The following is a 20,494-nucleotide window of genomic DNA, read 5'->3' as shown; positions in this document are numbered from 1 at the left end:
GCTAAACCCTGAGCATGTGGGCAAGACTCACCAGCCAGACACCCAGAAAGTTCTCTATAGTAACTCCACTGACCTATTTCCCACTGATAATGAATGGTCAATTAGTTACCAAGATCATGTTCTCAAACCATCCCCTTATCATAGAACTGGAAGAGACATCACAAGGTCATCAAGTCCTGCCCCCTGCTCTAGGCAGGACCAATCCCATCTAAATCAACCCGGCCAGGGCTTTCTCAAGCCGAGACTTAAACACCTCTAGGGATGGAGACTCCACTACTTCCCTAGGTAACCCATTCCAGTGCTTCACCACCCTCCTAGTGAAATAGTTTTTCCTAATATCCAGCCTGGACCTCTCCCACCACAACTTGAGCCCATTGCTCCTTGTTCTGCCACCTGTCACTACTGAGAACAGCCTCTCTCCATCCTCTTTGGAACCTCCCTTCAGGAAGTTGAAGGCTGCTCTCAAATCCCCCCTCACTCTTCACTTCTGCTGACTAAACAGACCCAACTCCCTCAGCCTCTCCTCATAGGTCATGTGCTCCAGCCCCCTAATCATTTTGGTTGCCCTCCGCTGGACCCTCTCCAATGCGTCCACATCCTTTTTGTAGTGGGGGGCCCAGAACTGGACACAATACTCCAGATGTGGCCTCACCAATGCCAAATAAAGGGGAATAATGACATCTCTGGATCTGCTGGCAATGCTCCTCTTAATGCAACCTAATATGCCATTAGCCTTCTTAGCTACAAGGGCGCCCTGTTGACTCATATCCAGCTGTCCTGGCCCTCTGCAGCCCTGGCTGGCTGGGGGAGATGGCTGGGCCTAGCAAGAGGAGCGCCCCCAGTCCTGCAGTGCGCCAGCGCACCAGGTGCAATGCACAGTCTGGAGACCACTGGACTGGCGGGGCTATGCCAGACTTGGGCCCACACTGGTGCCTGAGTGGCAAAGCCTGGGGGTAGGGGCACAGAGCAGCCTCTCCAGGGTCTCACACTGGGGCCTGGCAGGTGAGGAAGAGTATGGCTGTTCCTGGTGGCCCCGCATTGCTCCTGTCCTGGAGGACATTGCCTGGCATCCAGCGGCTGTGGAGGGGACCAGCCCCACCGCCCTAAGCACTGTCCGGAAAGCATCACTAACCTTCAGAGACCATTTTAATGACATAGAGGTAACACATGAGGAGGTTCCGGATCTCATACTGGTCCAGCCTCGCGTGGTGGGACATGTTGCTCCTCGTGGAACTTCTCCGGCTCTAACCATCACAAAAATACGGATTAGAAACCCAGGCTGGTGCCCAGCTTGCCGGACCCTGCTCCGAATGTCGCCTGGGCGGCCCCCCACCTCACGCTGCTTCCAGGAAATATGCCGGTGGCTGCAATCCGCGTGTGAGGGGCAGGATGCTGCCATGTCTCCCATGCCACCGTCAGAACAGGCAGGAAGCGGCACTGGCTGGCGTCTCAGCCACTGAAGGCAACAATGGCCACGGAGCGAGCGCCAGAGAGAAACACATGCGCCCGCTCAGCCCCCTGGGTCTGGCTGAGCCCCACACAGGTGGGTATTTTAAGCTGGGCCCCATGTTCAGACAGGACAGACGGACATTTTTAGTGTAGTATTTATTCTGGAAGAGGCGAGGCCACACGTCACTGCACAGCACAGACTGAGCCTCCTGCTGTTGGTATGCACCAAATTCCCTCGTACTGCACCCCCCTACATGCTGGAAACCAGGAGGTGCGGCTCCAGCCACGTGTCCCCTCTGCTGCTGTGACACCGAACCCCAGTGTGCCCCCGTCCATGAACAGAGAACTAGTTGGGGGGGGAGGACTCTGACAAACCAGCCTCCTGCCCCTTGGAAGAGGATTCCTGGCTCATGAGGGTCCCTTGACAAGAACTGGGCTAAGCCCAGCCTGACTGGCTGCCAAGCACAGCCGGATGCTCTCTCCAATGGGGCGTATGAACACGCCGCGTGCTCGGCTGCCTGGGAAGGGCACCGGGCCCGGGGACCTGGCAATACAGGGGCCTCAGGACTCTTGGTGGGACACTGGCCCTTCCCTAGGCCCGGCCTCTCCCACCGAGATGATCTGTAGGCTCCCTCGTGAGCCTGCACGGGCAGCCCAGGTGGCCGCTCAGAGCTCACCCCGTGGCCGCTTTCGTTGCCGAGGGCAACGTTGTGAGAAGAGTGTGTGACAACGTCGCCTCCGTCCCCTCTCCTCGTGCAACATGCCTGGCACTCACAGGGAGCTGGGGCACCTCCCAGCCTGTGTGCACCCAACTCGGGCTCCACTTGGGCCTAAAATCTGGGGCCAGATTCTTCCCTGGGCCATTTGAGCCGCGTGATTTTCCGCAAGCTGAGGTGGCGGCAGCTTTTCCTATAGCTGCGTCCTCTCAGCGCCTTGTCCCGACAGTGCTGCTCCCTGGCAGGCAGGCCCCACGGTGCTCTGTTTCCATCCCCCCCAGAACTCCAGTGACCCCTGGAAGCAATGGGGCTGTGAGTGCACATGTGTGTCAGGCACAGCCCATGTGCAGCCAGGAAGCAGACACATTCCCTATGAATCCGGACTTTGGTCTCGGATAAATAAGGCACAGTATTTAGATTAAGAGATTAAGGCACAAGTAGGTCTTCTAGCCTGACCTCTGTAAAACACTAGTCTCGCTTTCTTCTGCTTTACAGCGGCTTGCCAAGGAGTGAGCAGCACGGTGATTATTTTTTAACTGGCCCAAGGGTGTGATTGCCTTCTGGCAGCCCCCCGCATTACATTTTCGCCGGTGTGCTGATCGGGTGAACCCGTGGCCCCTTCTGAACTCAGAGATCCTTTCGAGTCCTCTCTCTTCATGGCGTGGCCATTCAGGAGTGCTGTCCCGTAGCCTAAGGGAAAAGAGCATGCCCACAGAGGCGCAGTTAGCCCTGTGCTGCGCAGGGAAGGGGCTGCAGGGAAGACGCCTGAAGAGAGGGCTGCGTGGCTTGTGGAGAGCAAACGCCAAGTGGAGCAGCTACACTGGAGCAAGGAACTCGGGTCCTGCGGCGTTCAGACGAAGAGGCCCAAAGCGCGCCGAGCTCACTTAGAGTAGTAGCCTCATGTTCTGGTCCCGATTCAGTTCCACTTACTCACCCTAACACGTGATTCCACTCGCCAGGGCTGACGAGGCTTCAAGGGGAGGGGCCTTGGGTAGAAGGGGCGGGGCTGGTGCATCGCCAAGGGCTCTGCCAGCAATTTAAAGGACCCAGGGCTTTGGCTGCTACTGTGGTAGTGGCAGCCAGGAGCCCCAGACCTGGGTCCCAGGATAACTGCCCCACACCTGCCCCATTTGCAGCCCTGCCACCAGTACTCCTATTGATTTCAGTGTAAGTAAGGGCCTCAGATGGTGCCTTTTGACAGCTGATTTGATAACTGATACTCCATGTGTTGAATATTCACCATGGATCTGTTCCACCCGCTCTTACTCAGCTCCCACTGCATTTACCTGGGGAAAGAGGCAGACTGTCTCCCATGCCTACCTGAGGAAATCCTCTCCTGACTTTTAATACAGCTTTTAACACGTCTCGTGGCTCCCCGCCCCCCAAGAACAAAGTTCTTTATAAACACTCAAGAAAAGTTTTCATCCAGCAATAATCACGCCCTGGAATCATCTCATCGGTTACGAGACTGAGGCTTGTAGGTATGTCTACACTACAGCTAAGGACGTGATTCCAGTCCAGAGACAGGGCTCCTCTAGCTGTGATCTAGCACCACTGAGAGGGCAGGGAAGCCGCGGTAAGCCTTTGGCCTGCAGGGAGGGCTGTTCAAACCCACTGGGACCCTAAGGACACACATGCATTCCTCGTTTGTGCACCAGATCTTCACTGAGGCTTTCAACAGGACTAGCTAGATGGAGTTTTGGGTGGGTAACTGTCTGTGAGCTGCACCCCCCTTCCTCCCCGCTCCCCCAAATGCAATATGGACAGACCCTGGCTCTACCGAGGGTGGCACTTGCTATCAGAATCCTAGAACACTTGAACTGGAAGGGACCTCAAGAGGTCATCGAGTCCAGTCCCCTGCCCTCATGGCAGGACCCAGCGCTGTCTAGATCATCCCTGACAAGTATCTGTCTAACCTGCTCTTAAATATCCCCAGTGATAGAGATTCCACAACCCTCCTAAGCAATTTATTCCAGTGCTTCACCACCCTGACAGGAAGTTTTTCCTAATGTCCAGCCTAAACCTCCCTTGCTGCAGTTTAAGCCCATTGCTTCTTGTCCTGTCATCAGAGGCCAAGGAGAACAATTCCATCCCCCTCCCCCTTGTAACACCCTTTTAGATACCTGAAAGCTACTATCATGTCCCCTCTCAGTCTTCTCCTTTCCAAACTAAACAAGCCCCATTCCTTCAGTCTTCCCTCATCGCTCATGTTCTCTAGACCTTTCACCATTCTTGTTGCTCTTCTCTGGACCTTCTCCAGTTTCTCCACTTCTTTTTTGAAAAGCGGTGCCCAGAACTGAACACAATACTCCAACTGAGGCCTAATCAGCGCAGAGTAGAGCAGAAGAATGACTTCGTGTATGTTGCTCGCAACTCTCCTGTTAATGCCTCCCAGATTCAGGTTTGCTTTTTTTGGCAACAGTGTCCTGCTGTTGACTCATATTTAACTTTTGGTCTCAGATACCTCCTCAATCAGCTCCTTGAGTGTTCTAGGATACATTTCATCCAGCCCTGGTGACTTAAAGACATCTAATTTTTCAGAGTAATTTTTAACTTATTCTTTTCCTTCCTATTTTAACTTCTGAACCTATCTGATTTTCACTGGCATTGTCTATGGTAGGTGGTCCAATCGTCACCAACCTCCTTGGTGAAAACTGACACACAGTCGTCATTAAGCACCTCTGCCATTTCCACATTTTCTGTTACTGTTTTTCCCTCTTCGCTGAGCAATCAGCCTACCCTTTCCTTGGTCCTCTTCTTGCTTCTAATATATCTGAGCAGTTCTACTGATTTCAGAGCTACTCAGCAGAAGCATGGCTGAAGTTAGCCCTGGGTACCATTAAGGACATGAAGTCCCTCACATTGGGTGGGTTGGGCAAGGAATGGAGCAGAATTCTGCCATTTTTAATCATTTAAATTTCTGACCCATGGAAGATTAGGCGGGCATCCTGCATTTGCTGTATTGTTCTCTTCTCTCCTTTCTTGCTACATGTTTTGAATAATATACGGAAAGTGCTTTTAGTTTGCACTAGTGACCTTTTCATTATGCTTCAGTTAGCTCATTTACCTGTTTCTTTCTCCACAATCAGACTCGATCTGTTTGAAGGGGATGTAAAATTACACAAAAATTCCTCTCTGGATGCCTGCAAGACAACAGATGTGAGAGATGGAAAAGCAGTGTCAAATACCACCAACAGGCAGAACCGAACTCGGGACCTCTGGATCTTAGTGCATGAGCCACTACTGCCTGAGCTACAAGGAAGCTCTTGTATTATTTTCTCTGGAAGTGGTCTTGATATGTCACACCCAGCAGGTGTATGGGATATACAAGCATAGCAGTGACTACCCACTAGTCAGCGCTGCAAATTTGGGATGAAAAATATCTAATGCGATTAAAGAAAAAAATCTCTCTCCTCACCCACTTCTATCAGGAGGAAGAGGAGGAATCCACTAGCCAAGCTGTTCAAAGAACAATACAACTTTGTAACAAAAGTTTTGTCCATTTTTTTCTCCCCAGTCTCCCCCAAGATTTCTGTTGAAACATTGACCAGCTCCAAAAATTTGATATTTTACTTTCCAGTCCCAAAAAACTACTTGCCCAGAATAAATGGGCCAGGCCAAATTCAGATACGAACACGCAACTCCACCTGTAAATGCACATCCGTGTGCGAGAGCAGGGCTGGGTGGGACATTAACACACCCACGGGCTTTGCTCGGACGACAACGCATACGTAGGGGAGATTGGAAAAGAGCGTGTTCGAGACTGCAAATGAAAGGGCAAAGCAATCGCACCTTGCCGCACAGAGAGATTCGGAGCGGAGTCAGAAGGGATGTGAAATGAACAAAACAAGCGAGATCCAGCTAGGCTACGGACAAGCGCACGCATGTGTTTGTCTGCAGAGCAAACCGGGGCAGGCTACCAGCGGGCAGGGGGACAGAGCAGTGCATGTGGGTTGGACCCTGCGGGAAGACCAGGCCTGTGGCTCGTACATCACAGCAGATGAGTCCAACTGAGCCAATTCCAAGGAGCGGGGATCTGCCGGGAGTGGGAAGACCTGCTGCAGGGCTAAAGGAGCGAGAGGGGCGTGGGCAAGCTGGAGAGAGGAACCACAAGGGAGCGGGGCTGGCTTGGGTGGTGGGCAGTACTCCCTGGAAGCTGGGCACTTGTGCGGCCACTCAGGAGAGAATCCAATGCTGCCCGGCTGATTAGCAGAGCGCTCCCAGGTAGATTTTGTGTACCTACTGGTGGTGCACATTCACACATGCCTTGGTGCACATAGAAAAATTTATTCTGCACACAGTTGGAAAAATCCCACTCGTGAATGGAAAAGATTCGAGGCAGCATTGGTGGTGGGTCTATGGAAGAAGCAGCCAGGTGCTGGAGAAAGTAGCTTTGGGGCTGGAAGGAAACCGGAAGGGATAGAGCCGAGAGCGGGCTGTGAGAAGAGACGCTAGCTGGGCCTGGAAACTGTAGGAGCAGGATTACTAGAGACCCCCAGATGGGAGGTGGTGAAACACTAGGACAAAGGACGAGCTGAGGAACTGCTTGTGTCCACGCACATACACCTGCTCCCAGGAGGCTGGTCTGGCAGCCCTGCTCTGTGGAGAAGGGGAGAGCCCCGAGCGGCGCCTGCCCAGGGAGTGCGAGGGGGGTCTGCCTGGCGAGGAGGGGACAGCAGAGGGAAATGCCGCTATTCGAGCTAGCAGGAAGAGACCCGCCAGTGCCTGGCCCGTGCAGTGAGACTCACCGAGTTAGACATGGCAGTGCAGGAGTAGAGGGTGTCCCGGCCAGCCAGTCGCTGGATGTTCTCCAAGAGCAGCCCGACCAGGGGCAGATACAGCTGGGCTATTTTTGCCTGCATGTTCTGAAAGACAATCGGTGACACACACTTTGCAGGGAACCACCCACAACTTCACATGTAGGAGAAGCCCCTGAACTTCTCAAAGATGATCCCTGCTCATGGCTCCAGCCTAGAAAGACGTAGCTAGTAACTCCATCAGCTCTCTTCCATAGGAGTTTTGCGATCTCCCCGCCTCCCCCCCTCTGAGGTAGGAAATATCCCCATTTGATAGATGGCAAGCAGCTGGGCTAAATGACATGCCCAACATCACACAGGAAGTCTGTGGCAGAATGTGCTATTGTCCCCAGCCCTCCAGAGTCTCCAGCTGCATCCTACGCATGAGGCCACCCTTCTTTTAAATAACCAGCCTGGTTTGCAACAGCGCCGAGTGCCCAGCTGAATGAACCAGTTGTGGCTGTGATCCCTTTGTCCATTAGGGACACAGAGCTCTCCTCTGTCTCAACCCGCCAAACGCTGAGCATGGCACCTCGGGGTTTCTAAGCGGCAGAAGTCAGCAGAGATCAGCGGGAAGCACAATGAACCTGCTACCGAATCCTGCCTGCCTAGCTCTCTAGGAAAGAGAGAGGGGTTGCGCTGGCAGAAATCGCTGACAGGGAAGTCCAGGGATAGCAGAACCCTTCCAACCGTTAACAATATGTTGCCATAAACAGCTGGAGGAAGAGAGCGGTGTTGTCTTCAAGTCATTGTCAAGTCCAAGTCGAGTCTCAAGTCACTACAGTTCAAGTCGAGTCTTGAGTCCCTAAAGTCACTTTCGAGTCAAGTCCCAAGTCTTAATTTAAAAAATGTCAAGTCACTTTTGTACAAGCCATCAATATCAGCATTTTCGGACAATTTTTTCACCAAGTCGATTTAACAAAATTAGCAAGTCTCAAGTCGTGTCTTAAGTCACAAACAATGAACTGGAGTCAAGTCTCAAGTCGAGTCACCTCGGCGACTTACGTCGGACTCGAGTTCAAGTCATGGCACACAAGTCAACAACTCTGGAAGAGAGGCACCAGAAACACAACGTGGGCCTTTCAAACCAAACCTCCCCCAAACCCTTTTCCCTGCGGGCGACACTGACTAGCTAGAAAAACATCAGTTTATCTTTGTGTACTAGAGATCGCATCTCTCTCCAGATCACAGCATATGAAATACACTCCTAGCCCAGGAAAGCACGTGCTTAAGTCTCCAGGGGGCTAATCATGTGCTTCCATTCCTCGTTGGATCAGGGCGTCATCACCCGACTGCTCACTATGGCTAAAACCAACGGGAATGACTAGCAGAAGACGAAGCTGTTTCCATCTTGAATTTTCCCCACAGCGTAGGGAAGTGCCTGCCAATTATCCACAATCAGTCTCAAAAAAGGAACACGATGCTAACGAACGCTCAAAGGCAAACGCCTCGTGTGTCTTTGCAGCGACCCCCCAACGACACGCTGCGCGCTGCCCTTCAAGCCAGGCCTTACCTTGTGCTGGTATCGGTTGTCGAACGCATGCTTTATGAAGAGATTCTTCAAGCTAGCAATGGCTGTGAATCTGATATCGTAATTGTCCTGCAGAGCCACGGCGGTTTCCCGCAGCAGCAGTCCCACCAGGAAGTGATGCTTGCAATAGTCATCGGTTAAACTGTACTCCAGGTTTACATCTGCAACACACAGCAAACCATTGAGCGGGGCTTGCAGGATTTCACTCTGGAGAAAGCAAGGAGTCGGGATTTATTCCTAATACAGATACCGCCCCCTCTGTAAAGCGTTTGCATGCGGGGGGTGCTTCAGGGACCCGGAACAGCCCTGTATCTTTTGCACCCATCATTCAAGGCAGTTGCTTTCTGATTCAGATGGAATGGACCACTGGCTTTGCCCACCAACTTCAATCACATCCAAGGACAGACACCCCAGGAGCGAGGAACCTAAGGCCTGGGGGCTTGATCTGGCCTCTGAGGCTCAGGGCTCTCCCCCAGTATTGGGGAACCCACACTGGTGCTCCAGCCCCCCCCAGCTGCCTTCCCACAGGGCTGGAAGGCACACACTCTACCAGGCTGGGCCCCTTCCAGGCTCCGGTGTGCAAAGGGAAGGTGGGGAGGGTCTTTCTGCTTCTCAGTCGGTGGCCACCGCAGTGAGAGTTGGGTGGGGTTGTGATTTTCCTTTTGGCTTCTCACTTGTGTGCAGCCCCTGATTGGTTTTACTGTGGGTCAGCAACCCCTGACCCAAAAAAAGTTCCCCGCCCCTTCTCTAGTGCTTCCTGTTTGGGTTTCATGTTGAAAGGTGCGCCTCTCTTTGGTGACAAGGTTGGACCTAGGAGTCCCCCGAGAGGCCTTGTTCACTGTACTGCTCCACGGACCGGCACAGCAGAGTTTGACTGACGTCCTAGCATCACAGAGAGCGGAGAGGGACGAGAGCTGCTAACCCCCAATGCGAGCCCCCGGGGACTATTATAACCACTGGGGGGAGGGGTTATAACACACCATGACGTGGCATCTTTCTGGGGCGGTTTATGCTTGTGTGAGCTAACAAGCCGGTGAGAAGCTCGAGCCCTGAGCATAGAGAGAATGAGAGATGCATGGCAGTGATGCCTAGTGGCAATAGGCCGCTGGGTGCAGCAGGGTGGGAAGGAATCCACATCCTGCGTCCGGCCACTGGTTTATTTTGCATCTGTCATGGCAGTGCTGCCCCCTTCAGCCCTGGTCCGGCAGCGAAGGCCAGAGTTATAATACCGAGTCCCAGCACACAGGGGACAGCCTCTTGCAACTACAGAATGAGATCGAGCTGCAGGAAGAGCTAAAAAGTACAGGAGGCAAATGGGGATGCCCCGTCACCACCCAGCTCTGGCCCTGTGGCTGGTTCCGAACACCAGGCTTCAAACCAGGCCCCCTAGGGACGGGGAGCTCACCAGGATGGGAGCTGTCATGGCCGCAGCTCTACCAGCAGCCCTCTTTTGCTCTTCCTGACCCACGGCCTCTGTAGCACAGCCCCAAGGAGCAACGCTTCCCCGCACCCAGCTGCTGGGCTCTCCCCTATCAGCCTCAGGGATGAGCTGCAAGCCAGGTGGCCTCCCCCCTCAGCTGGCCGCCACCCTGTTCCCAGCTGTTTGGAAACTCCCATGCTTAGGGAAAGCTCCCCTTAGGCCGGGAAGCTAGACAGCTGTGAAAATCCCAGCCTCCAGCTCTGTCGACACTGAACAGTTGATTGCCACAAGGGGAGTAGCCCCCAGCGCCGGAGCCTGGTTTACACTGGCGCTTTACAGCACTGTAACTCGCGGCCCTCGGGGCGTGGGCGTGATTTTGCACACCCCAGAGCCAGGAAGTGACAGTGCGGCAAAGAGCCAGACTTGGCCTAAGTTTCCCAGCAGCCCTGACATGTTGATGACAAACATAACAGCTGTTTGAAATGCTGCTGGTCCAAGTCTGATCCAAGGTGAATCGAGGTGCGAATTCAGGGGCAAACAGGAAGCAAGCTGCAGAAGCCACCCAGTGCAGAGTTTTAGCTGTTTTAATAGACGTCTACCTCTATTCCCCACCAGGGTTATTTCGGTTAGTTGGACACAAGCAAGGAAGCCAATTCAAAGTGGCGTATTTAATTTGACATTAGATGGTTCAATGGTCCCGGTCCAACCTACCTACTGAAGTGAACCGTTCCACAGCAAATGAAAAAAAATCTAAGTCATGCGTAAAAAAAGAAAAGGAACAAATAAAAACACAGCAAAACTTCAAGCATCGTTGCCCCGCCCTCGCCTGAGCAGCATTGGTGGCATTGTTAACGCGCGGTTAGCATGTTTTTGTGTCGACGAATCGACATTGAGCTGGGTGGCAGCGACCTGCAAGGACTGGCTAGGGTGAGTTGTGCTCACAAGAGCGCGGCCAAATTCGAGCTGCTGGTGAAACACCGATGGCCTTCAGGAAAACTATGGGGGAGGGAATGGGGGGAATGTAGAGAAGGATTTCTCTGGAAAGCCACAGGGAAATTGCTTAGGGATGCCTCGGGTTCATAATGGGGCATGGCCCACCACAGGGACGGTCTTGCGCGCTCACACTGTGCCCCGTTGCCAGCCCCCTGCCAACGATCCCGCCTCTAGTGGGAACTGGGCACTCAAAGGTTGGAGGGGGGGGAAGGGAACTTCTCCGGGTTCAGACAACTCCAGATGCTGTGAACTACCCCTACAGTCTCCCCCACTGCCCCACGGACATGTCCCAGTGCACACGACAATGCCACATCTCTGCAGGCCCACGTGAGGCTTGTGCCCGGCAGCCAGACTGGGGTGAACCGATCCGGCCATGTTGCTTTGTGAGAAGGAAGGAAAACCATTTAGTTGTCGGTGCTGAACTACAAGGAGGCAGCTCGGGGGCTTTTAGGGTTTCAGTCTGAAGGCTGCCACTACAGAGAGGTTTGCCATTCAAGCCAGAGCATTCCTGCCTGGTTGCCTTAACTGTAGGCCCCGGGCTTAACATCGCCTCTTTCCCAGCCACTCCCAGCAGTGCCTGCTGCTACCCTGGGCCAGGCAGACCGGTGGCCTGTTTACGTGAGCATGATGCAGATTAGTCTGGGCTGGGCAGCTCAGAGAAGTAAGTAACGTGAGAAAACAGGCAGGGAGATGCAGCGCCCTCCTTTCACCTCTGGGCGCAGGTGAAAGACACAGCCAGACCAGCTTGCCATGCGTCATGACGCGCTTTGAGAATTTTGAATTAATGTTCCATTTTAATGTTAAAAGTGGTGTGTATTTTGGGAACGCCAGAAGAGCCAGATTTGGTCCTGCACTGAGCCATGTCTGGCTCAAGACCCAGAGGCTGCTGACCCGTCTGACCTGCTCTTAAATATCTCCAATGATAGAGACTCCACAACCTCCCTGGGCAATTTATTCCAGTGTTTCACCACCCTGACAGGCAGGAAGTTTTTCTTAATGTCCAACCTAAACCTCCCTTGCTGCAGTTTAAGCCCATTGCTTCTTGTCCCATTCTCAGAGGCCAAGGAGAACCATTTCCCCCCCTCCTCCCTGTGACACCCTTCAGGCACACCTCTGAGATCGAGCAGTGCTGGTCTCCGCACGGTACGGATGGGGAACTGACAGGACACAGCTACATGACAGAAAATCCTGTGACAACTGTCTCAGAGGCTGCTGACTTAGGCTTGTGGGGCTCACGCAGAGGCACCAAGCGCCATGCAGCTGTTTTCACTCTGGCTTGGAGCCCTCTCATGGATGTGGAGTTCGGTGCCTGAGCGTGTGCACAGCTACTTTAGCACTGTCCTGTAAGCCCGTGGCCATCGAGCTGAGCTCTGAGACTCGCCACCGTGGAGGGGTTTAAATTTCTTTTTTCAGCGTAGACACACCCTGAGGCAGCAACCCGGTCACCCGCTGAGCCAGCAGCATAGCGGAGAGCTAAACCAGGTCTCCTGTGTCCCAGCAGAAAGCCATCCACTCTGGGGGCCAACATCGGAGGTTGTGGGAAAGGGCAGCTGATTCACCATCTACGACATATTTCCTGAACCTTGCCCAGACGCTAGAGAATTTCTCTAGAGCAGCTCAGTGTGATTATTTAAACATAGGAAACCCAGAAAGTGTTGCCCCAGAGGTTGTTTGGGGACCCGGTCACACAGAAGCAGCATATATCCATATAACTTTCCAGTGGATAGCCCAAGGGGGACTCCCCAAGGGCACTCACCAAAACCTACCACCCGATGCCAGCGAGGGAGCCCCTCGAGGCCAACTCGGTGGGGCTGTCGAACCAATTCGATGCGAGGAGACGTACCTTGAACCCTCTGAAGTTTTGGTTTGGCAAAGGGCATCGGTAAATTTAAAGGGATGTAATGCTCATGGTTGCAAATTGTTTGCAGGAATTCAAACTTTAATTCAAGCAGGATCTGGATAAAAGACACAAGATGTTAGTGTGACTAGCTCGTTGCTAGCTGGCATGGAATGTGCTTGTTCACTGCTGGTGGAGTTACCCCCGGGCTGGGGCTTGCATGAGGAGGACTTGGTCCATCACGTCAGTAACCCTTTGGGGCTGGTTTATCTACTGCTTTGTCTCTTCTCTGCAGCCTTTATAAGCCACAGTGACCTCCTGTCATCTCTGCCCCACTCTCTGTCTCACCAAATACTCACCGGGCCAACTAACATGGGCCTCTGACACTCCCTAGCGCCTCATGAGCTTGGTTGCTCCTGATCTCTCAGGTGATTTTAAAATGAGAACAGAATCGGCGTTCTCCAAGCACACGGAGACACCTCTCCGCGGAGTGGATATCGCAGACATGTTGCTGCGGCAGCCAATTGCAAGCTCTGTTTGACATAGACAAATATAACTCCCTCCCTTCCCCTGACAGGCTGCTGCGACGGATCCAGCGCTCACCTTCGGGTCTTTGCGACCGAATCCAGACATGTAGTCATTGATCAGGTTAAAAATGAACCCTCTGTCCATAAGCGTCAGGCAGCGCTGCAGAGGGAGAAGCACATTAGCATCCCCAGAACAGTGTGTCACTGTCCTACGTTGTCTCTATGGCCCAAGAGTCAGTTCGCCCACAGCCCTGCCAAGAGTCACACCATGTCCTGCTGGATAAACTTGCTCTATAAACTTGCTTTGTGGAAGCGTTTGGAGTGATCCACCTCCAGGGGACGAGAGTGCAATGAGAGCACACCACTAAACCCGGCCACAGCACAGCTGCTAGGCAGGATGGCGGGCCCCCTCTGAACCGTGCAGAGTCCTCTTTTCTTACCTGCTCCGAAAGCTATGCAGCAAAGCCCCAGCTGGTGAATTCACAGCATGTTCGGCGCTAGCTGCCTTGCATGCATTGAGCCTGGGAGAGAGGAGAAAGCCACTGACCTTCAGGAAGTTGGCCAAGCTGAAGTTGACATTCCTGGACTCCTCGGGGATTTCGCTGTAGCGGATGGTCACATGGGGAATTATGGCGAGAAGCAGCGAATGCAAAACGTGATGGTAAGAGTCAGGAAACCGCTGGGCTCGGGGCAGCTGAAATCAAACACAGACTCGAACGTCCAATCAGGGCCAAGGGATTCATGTGCAGGCTTCCTTGAAGCAGCCGCACAAATGAATGCTCAGTTACACACCGCACCCTGGGGCAATATGTGTCCCTCACGAGGCTGGAACACGGGAAGGGAACAGCCTACTACTGCTACCAGCTCATGTAGTAACCCTGCAGCTCAAATACGGGAGGTCTGTGCTGAACTGAGCCTAAGAAAAAGACCACAATTTACAGCGACAGAAGTACAAGGCAGGGGAAGTGGGGGGAGAGAAGTAAAAATAAATTCTGACTGGGCTTTTCTGGTGTGTTGAACATGGGCGGCACATTTTCTGGGGAGGTAAAATTTGCAGAACAGCTGCCTGAAGGAGGCTGATGTTGTGACATCTCGTGTGCCTGGGGCCCTGGGCAGGCATGCTTACCTTGATTTTGTTCTCTTCTATCAGGTACATTGCCATGGACTTTGCCAGTGCTTCGAAGAAAAACCAGGAGTACTAGAACAAACACACGGAGATCAGTCCTTCTCCCGGACAGACCGAGCGCATGGCTCCGACTCCGAAAAGGCAGCATTGCAATGGCCAGAGGAGCCACACGGACAGCAGTTTGAACCGAGAGCGCCCTTTCATGCGTGTCTGAAATACGCCTTTTAAACCGATTCTGAGACACAGACTGAAGGCGAGTAGACTGCCTCTTGAAAAGGCTCGTCAGGACACCCTCTGCCTTGTGGAACCTGGATCCAGGCAGCCCATCCTGGCCCTGGGATGGAGTCCCCATGAAATCAGTGGGCCTCCAGCAGGAGCAAGGGTCTGCCTGGAGAGGATCCACTTGCAGGACCGGGGGCTTTGATCATGCAAAGGCATGCAGAAAGGGCCAGGTGACACCACTGGCGCTGGCATGGGGGGTAAGGTAGCACGACTGGGCCCAAAGAACATTACGCATGGGCCGAGGGAGGACACAGAAAGGGACGCCTTCCTAGGCAGAAATGCCAAATCAGACCACTTCTCTCTCCTGAACGGTCCGTGGTTGTATGTCGAATGAATGACGTGGAAACATCCCCAAGGTGCATCATACGAGGACAACACAAATGATGAGGGGTTTGGAAAGGATGCCATCTGAAGAGAGCTTAAAAAGACTGGGACTTTTCAGCTTAGAAAAGAGGAGACTAAGGGGGGGGGGATATGCTAGAGGTCTATAAAATCGTGACAGGAATGGAGAAAGCGAATATGAAAAAGTTATTGACTTGTTCCCATAACATGTCCTGTCTGCCGATAGTGGCAATACCAGGTGCCCCAGAGGGAGGGAACAGAACAGGGAATCATCGAGCGATCCCTCCCCTGTCGCCCATTCCCAGCCCCTGACAAACAGAGGCGAGGGACACCCTCCCTGCCCATCCTGGCTAATAAGTATTGATGGACCTAATCTCCATGAATTTATCTAGTTCTTTTTTTTTAATCCTGTTCAAGTCCTGGTCTTCACAACATCCTTTGGCAAGGAGTTCCACAGGTTGACTGTGCACTGTGTGAAGAAAAAACTTCCTTTTGTTTGTTTTAAATCTGCTCCCTATTAATTTCATTTGGTGACCCCTAGATGAAATAAATAGGGAGCAGATTTAAAACAAACAAAAGGAAGTTTTTTCTTCACACAGTGCACAGTCAACCTGTGGAACTCCTTGCCAAAGGATGTTGTGAAGACCAGGACTTGAACAGGATTAAAAAAAAAGAACTAGATAAATTCATGGAGATTAGGTCCATCAATACTTATTAGCCAGGATTGGCAGGGAGGGTGTCCCTCGCCTCTGTTTGTCAGGGGCTGGAAATGGGCGACAGGGGAGGGATCGCTCGATGATTCCCTGTTCTGTTCACTCCCTCTGGGGCACCTGGTATTGCCACTATCGGCAGACAGGACACTGGGCTAGATGGACCTTTGCTCTGACCCAGCCTGGCTGCTCTTATGTTCTAGGAATCACACACAGCTGTGCCTCGTGCAGAGAGAGCTGGGACCAAGGGAGCCTGGGAAGATTACGCCGAGGCTCTGGTCCCGTGAGTGGGTATGAGCGGACAGAAGCAGCTTGGATGTGTAACACGGAGCCCCGACCTTCCCCCCTTTCTGCTCTGACCCTTCATGGGCCCGGCCCAGTTGCCCTTTTACCTTGAGCAGCTTATTGATGGCTAGGAAATCCGCCGACTGCTTCAGCACGGTGGCCATTGTGATGGCCAGGATTTCGTGAGTGGCCTTCGCCTGTGGGGCACTGGGCTTCTCTGCTCGGAAGCCAAACTGCAAAGGGACAAGGAGACCGTCAGGCCAGCGAGGGGCTTGCTCGCGGTGAGGAATTCACCAGACCAGAGCATGGCCCATCTGTTCCATCCCTCTAGGGCAGCTGGCACGGGCCACTATGGGCAGACAGGACGCTGGGCAAGATGGCCCTTTGGGTGACCCGGCCCGTCCGTTCTCATGTCCCGACTGACCTTTACGAAGGACCGTAAGTAATGATCTAGGCCTTCTTCATGGCACTTGGACACAATGTGGAGAAGAACCCTACAAAACAAACCAACAACCAACTGAGGGTGCAGGGTGCGACTGAGCACACTGCACCTCAGTGATACGCAAGGGTGAGCATCCGGGCGTGGGCCCTACTGCAGTACAGCCCAGCCGCCAGCCCCGGGGCTGGGGTGATCAGACAGGCTCCCAACTGGGCCTGAGGCGTTCTCGCCTGACTGGGCCTCCTCAGACTCCGCTGAGGAAGAGAGGGCCCTACAGCCGGGCAGAGGCCCCTCTGCCTCCCACCCCCAGTTTGTTTGCCTGCGTTCTGCCAGTGCCTCACATGACCAGGAGCAAAAGGGTTTCAAAAAGCAAGTTTACTAGTCACTAGGCCTGGGGTTTCCTCTCAGCTGGGGCAAGGGAGCAGGGCAGCCCTGCCAACTGTGCTCTGGCCCTCACCCCCTCGCCGAGAGCCAACCAGGACCCATCCTCGTTCTTCCTTTCACTGTGCCTTCTCCTCTGAAGCCTTCTGCCAGGAATTCTTTCCCAGTTCTCGGCTCCCCAGGCAGCTCCCCAGCCCTTTCCTCCTGAGGGACGCTTGACCCCTTTGAGCATAAGCGCTGCCCTACGTGGTGTGAGGCTTTGTACATGGCTGTGAGGGGCCATGGGTCTGGAACCAGGGACCCCAGGTCTCTAGACAACCCTCGTATTCCAGCAACCCTCCAGCAGCTGGCGGGTTGAGCAGCTAATGGAATCCCACTTCTGCCACCACCGGCACTGCCCTAGGAGCTCCAACTGAAGAGGCGTCTGACCCCACCGACGGTCCCAGCTGCTCTGCTCATGCCAGAGAGAGACAGGCAGGGGGCTGTGCAACTGGCCATCTCCTGGCTGGCTGCTGCATGGCACCTACCTCTCAGGCCTGCCTGACTCCTGAGCCCCGTGGCCCTGCCTCGTTCCTCCCTCCAACCAACTCCTGGCTCCGGTCCCTGGTCTTCTGACTCCACCTCCAGTGCTGGCCCTCAGCTCAGACTCTGGTTCTCAACCTCGTCTCTGTTTCCTGGTTCTTGACTCCTACTTGGCCCTCGAGATTTGACCACCCTCATCCGCAGCCACAGCAGTCGGAGCTATGTATACAGGCCCCCAGTGACTCGGGACCTAGAGATTCCAAGGGGCCTGGGGCTCCTGGCTGCTAGTACTATTGGCCTTGGCCCCGCCCCTTCTGGGAGCACAGAGCTGGACCCCCAAGCACCTTGCCCGGGGGCCCATAGGCACAGTCAGCTCCTCTGTATATAGCTGATTTTTCACAATACTAGAGGACGATCCAGTTCTAAGGCAGGCTCCCGTGTCTGATGGGAAGTGACAGTGCGGAGCGGCAAGTAACTCTGGCCTCACTCCCAATCCCCAAGACAACAAGCGTCAGAGTCTGCAACCTTTACTCCTTCTGAGTAACACAGACCACGTGCAAGAGCGAACCCGTCCCGCCCTGCCCAGGGAGAGCCTGGCCCACCAAAAACAAAGTTTCGAAGCCAAGAAGGAAAATAAGAGAAGGAGGAGAATCACATTCCCCTAATGGCTGATCTCATCTCCAAACCCTTTGTTGGAAGGCAAGATGACTCCACCTCCATCTGGGGAGGTCAGTACGACTTTTAACTGCAATATCAGCTGGGAGGGAGGCCAAGTTTCTCTCTATTTTGGGGGATGCAATGTCAGCATTCCTTAGCAAAAAGCTGGATTACAGCCTTCCATGCACCGCGGAAGAAAGCAGCATCAGTTAAAAAGCTCTTACATGGTGCAGTTGACAGCTACTTCATCCTCCTGGGTCACGTTGGTGAGGACTCTGAACAGCTGCATAAGAATTATTGGCAGAAACTGTATCATCCCTTGGATCTCCATGGCATGCAAACACTGGAACAGATGTTCAGAAGACAGTTTGTAGCCTGACACGTTACAGATGTTGTCAAGTGTTTATACTTTGCCCAGAGAAGTTTGCATCCATGCAGGCATTCATAGGAGGCGTGTTTGGAATTACCCGGCCAGCTCATCATGCCAGTGAGCATAAATAACTCCCCAGGGCTCAGACATACTGCCCTCGGATGTGCCCCGACAGCAAACATGGTCCAGGAACGAGTCAGCCGCTTTTACAAGAAGTCACATGACTGCTCCGAACTGCCGGATTTTTCCCAAAGGTTAGTGCTTAAGTTTTGTTCATAACTCTCTTTTTGTGACCAGTGGGAAACTTTCCAAAGGGATCTGGGCCCTTCATCACCCAGCTCCCAGCGACGTGTAATAACCCACGGGCCTCGCTCTGCTTTTGTACATGGGATGTAGGAGCTTTTGAAAGTTCAACTCTGTGAGTTTAAATATGAACTGATCTCACTCGCCCATTCCCCAGAGCTAAAATAAGGGGCCTCATTTTCAGAGGTGCTGAGCCTTTATTATGACATAGAGCATGCCCTCCACGGCCTTGTAATGTAACAACTTCCGTGCCTCAGTTTCCCCATCTATGAAACAGGGCTCACAATCGCCACTTGCCTCTCTCAGGAGACCCAACATCAGGTTATGTTTGTAAAATGGTTTCAACATGCAAACTGTGATTTACAAGTGCCCACTCTTAATAGTAAAGATGCGATTATTTTTACTCCTTAAAACGGTATTTAGCTCCATGCAAGAGACCCAATGATTTTTAATTCTACATGATCTACTCGGTGGCTACAGAATCACACTTGAAGACAAGTTGCTACCAAAGCTACCAGAAATGGTGAACGGAACGGTTCTGTCCTGGTCAGAAGTTACTGGTTATAAAAACTTGGCCCTGGTCCTACAACTCGCCTTTAGATTTCAGTGGAATGACTCTCCTCTGCCAGGCCCAGGACTCCTTTAAAATTGAAATTCAATTGCAGGCTATTGGCCGCATCGACCAAATTTTAGACTGGCAAAAAAAATACTGCACTCAGGTTATAAATCCCTGCAATAAGAAACTCTGCGAATCCAAAGGCATGCTCAGTATCAACAGCAGCACAAGAATATTAATGCAATGTAAAATAGCATCCCAGGTCAGGAAATCATTGGCACCAGCTAGGTTCAAAGTAGCCAACCCATTTAAGACAGTCGAGAGAATTACTCCTTCCCTTAAAGAAGTCTGAACAAGGGGAAATGAATGGGTACCACTGGGCCTTTACCAGCAGGGGGTGCTCAGACGCTGCACAGATGCCACTAGGTTCCCATCCTCGTAAAAATGAAACCAAAAGAGAAAACAGCAGGGCGAGTTTCTGAGCAAAGCCGGTAACAAGAGAGGAAAGGGCAGGCACCGGGAACATTCACGCCGGGGAAGCAGGGCATTATATTTAACACCTGCGGGTCAGGCGCTCACAAGGACACATGCCCCTGTCCTCTCTTGAGGCGCTGAAGGTCATGACTCGATTTCCCACTGCGGTAGATGGAAGACTCCTGTCAACATCAATGGGAGCTGGGACAGACGGTGACGGGGAGGGTCCTTTCTCCTAGGGGCTCTGTGGTCTCACCAAACTAGCCCAGGGGGTTTCAAACTTTTTTCCTCATAACCCAGCTGAAGAAAATCGTTGATGCCGCCACCCAACAGACTGTGACTGGAGTGTGGGCTGCAGGGGGGGGGGAGGGAGCTGAGGATAGAGCTTTGAGCTGTAGGAGGGGGCAGGGCTGGGGCAGGAGGGCTTATCTCGAGTGGCTCCCAGGCAGCGGTGCAGTGGGGGGGGCTAAGGCAGCTTCCTGGCTCTCTTGGCACCACAGACCAGGCTGCCCCCACACGCAGCCAGCAGCAGGTTCCCAGCCCATGGGAGAGGGGCTAGTGCTCAGGGCAGGGGCAGTGCGGGGAGCCCTGCGTGTGCCCCCCCCTTCCTCAATCTAGGAACCAGGCCTGCTGCGACCGCTTCTGGGGTGCCGCGCTGTCTATGGTGCCAGGCCAGGCAGGAGCTGCCTTAGCCCCCCTGCCCACACTGGTCACCTGATCCCCCTGCAGCCACGAGCCCCAGCGCCCGACATCCCACCCCCAGTGCTGGGGCATGACC

General features: G+C 53.4%; 1 protein-coding gene across 4 annotated transcripts in view; it reads right to left on the bottom strand.

Moving 5' to 3' along the window:
• Window positions 1-20,494, bottom strand: part of DOCK11 (dedicator of cytokinesis 11) — a 130,488-nt gene that overhangs the window by 43,477 nt on the left and 66,517 nt on the right. For 2 of the 4 annotated variants that reach the window (XM_075941156.2, XM_089781793.1), the window contains exons 24-36: window positions 18,238-18,356; window positions 16,439-16,508; window positions 16,122-16,247; window positions 14,396-14,467; window positions 13,817-13,963; window positions 13,346-13,429; window positions 12,749-12,860; window positions 10,624-10,662; window positions 8,475-8,653; window positions 6,914-7,030; window positions 5,233-5,308; window positions 2,746-2,855; window positions 1,133-1,244 (exon numbers count right to left, since the gene is read on the bottom strand). In XM_075941156.2, the coding sequence (XP_075797271.1) occupies window positions 1,133-1,244; window positions 2,746-2,855; window positions 5,233-5,308; window positions 6,914-7,030; window positions 8,475-8,653; window positions 10,624-10,662; window positions 12,749-12,860; window positions 13,346-13,429; window positions 13,817-13,963; window positions 14,396-14,467; window positions 16,122-16,247; window positions 16,439-16,508; window positions 18,238-18,356 (1,363 nt within the window). The remainder of the gene's footprint in view (window positions 1-1,132; window positions 1,245-2,745; window positions 2,856-5,232; window positions 5,309-6,913; window positions 7,031-8,474; window positions 8,654-10,623; window positions 10,663-12,748; window positions 12,861-13,345; window positions 13,430-13,816; window positions 13,964-14,395; window positions 14,468-16,121; window positions 16,248-16,438; window positions 16,509-18,237; window positions 18,357-20,494) is intronic. The other 2 variants (XM_089781794.1, XM_075941158.2) reach the window with 1 other exon arrangement.

Source organism: Pelodiscus sinensis, chromosome 13 (assembly GCF_052426305.1).
Source record: "Pelodiscus sinensis isolate ZL-2025 chromosome 13, ASM5242630v1, whole genome shotgun sequence".
NCBI classification, from domain to species: domain Eukaryota; kingdom Metazoa; phylum Chordata; order Testudines; family Trionychidae; genus Pelodiscus; species Pelodiscus sinensis.
The sequence above is the reverse complement of the archived record's forward strand: the minus strand, read 5'-3'. Positions and strand labels throughout refer to the sequence as shown.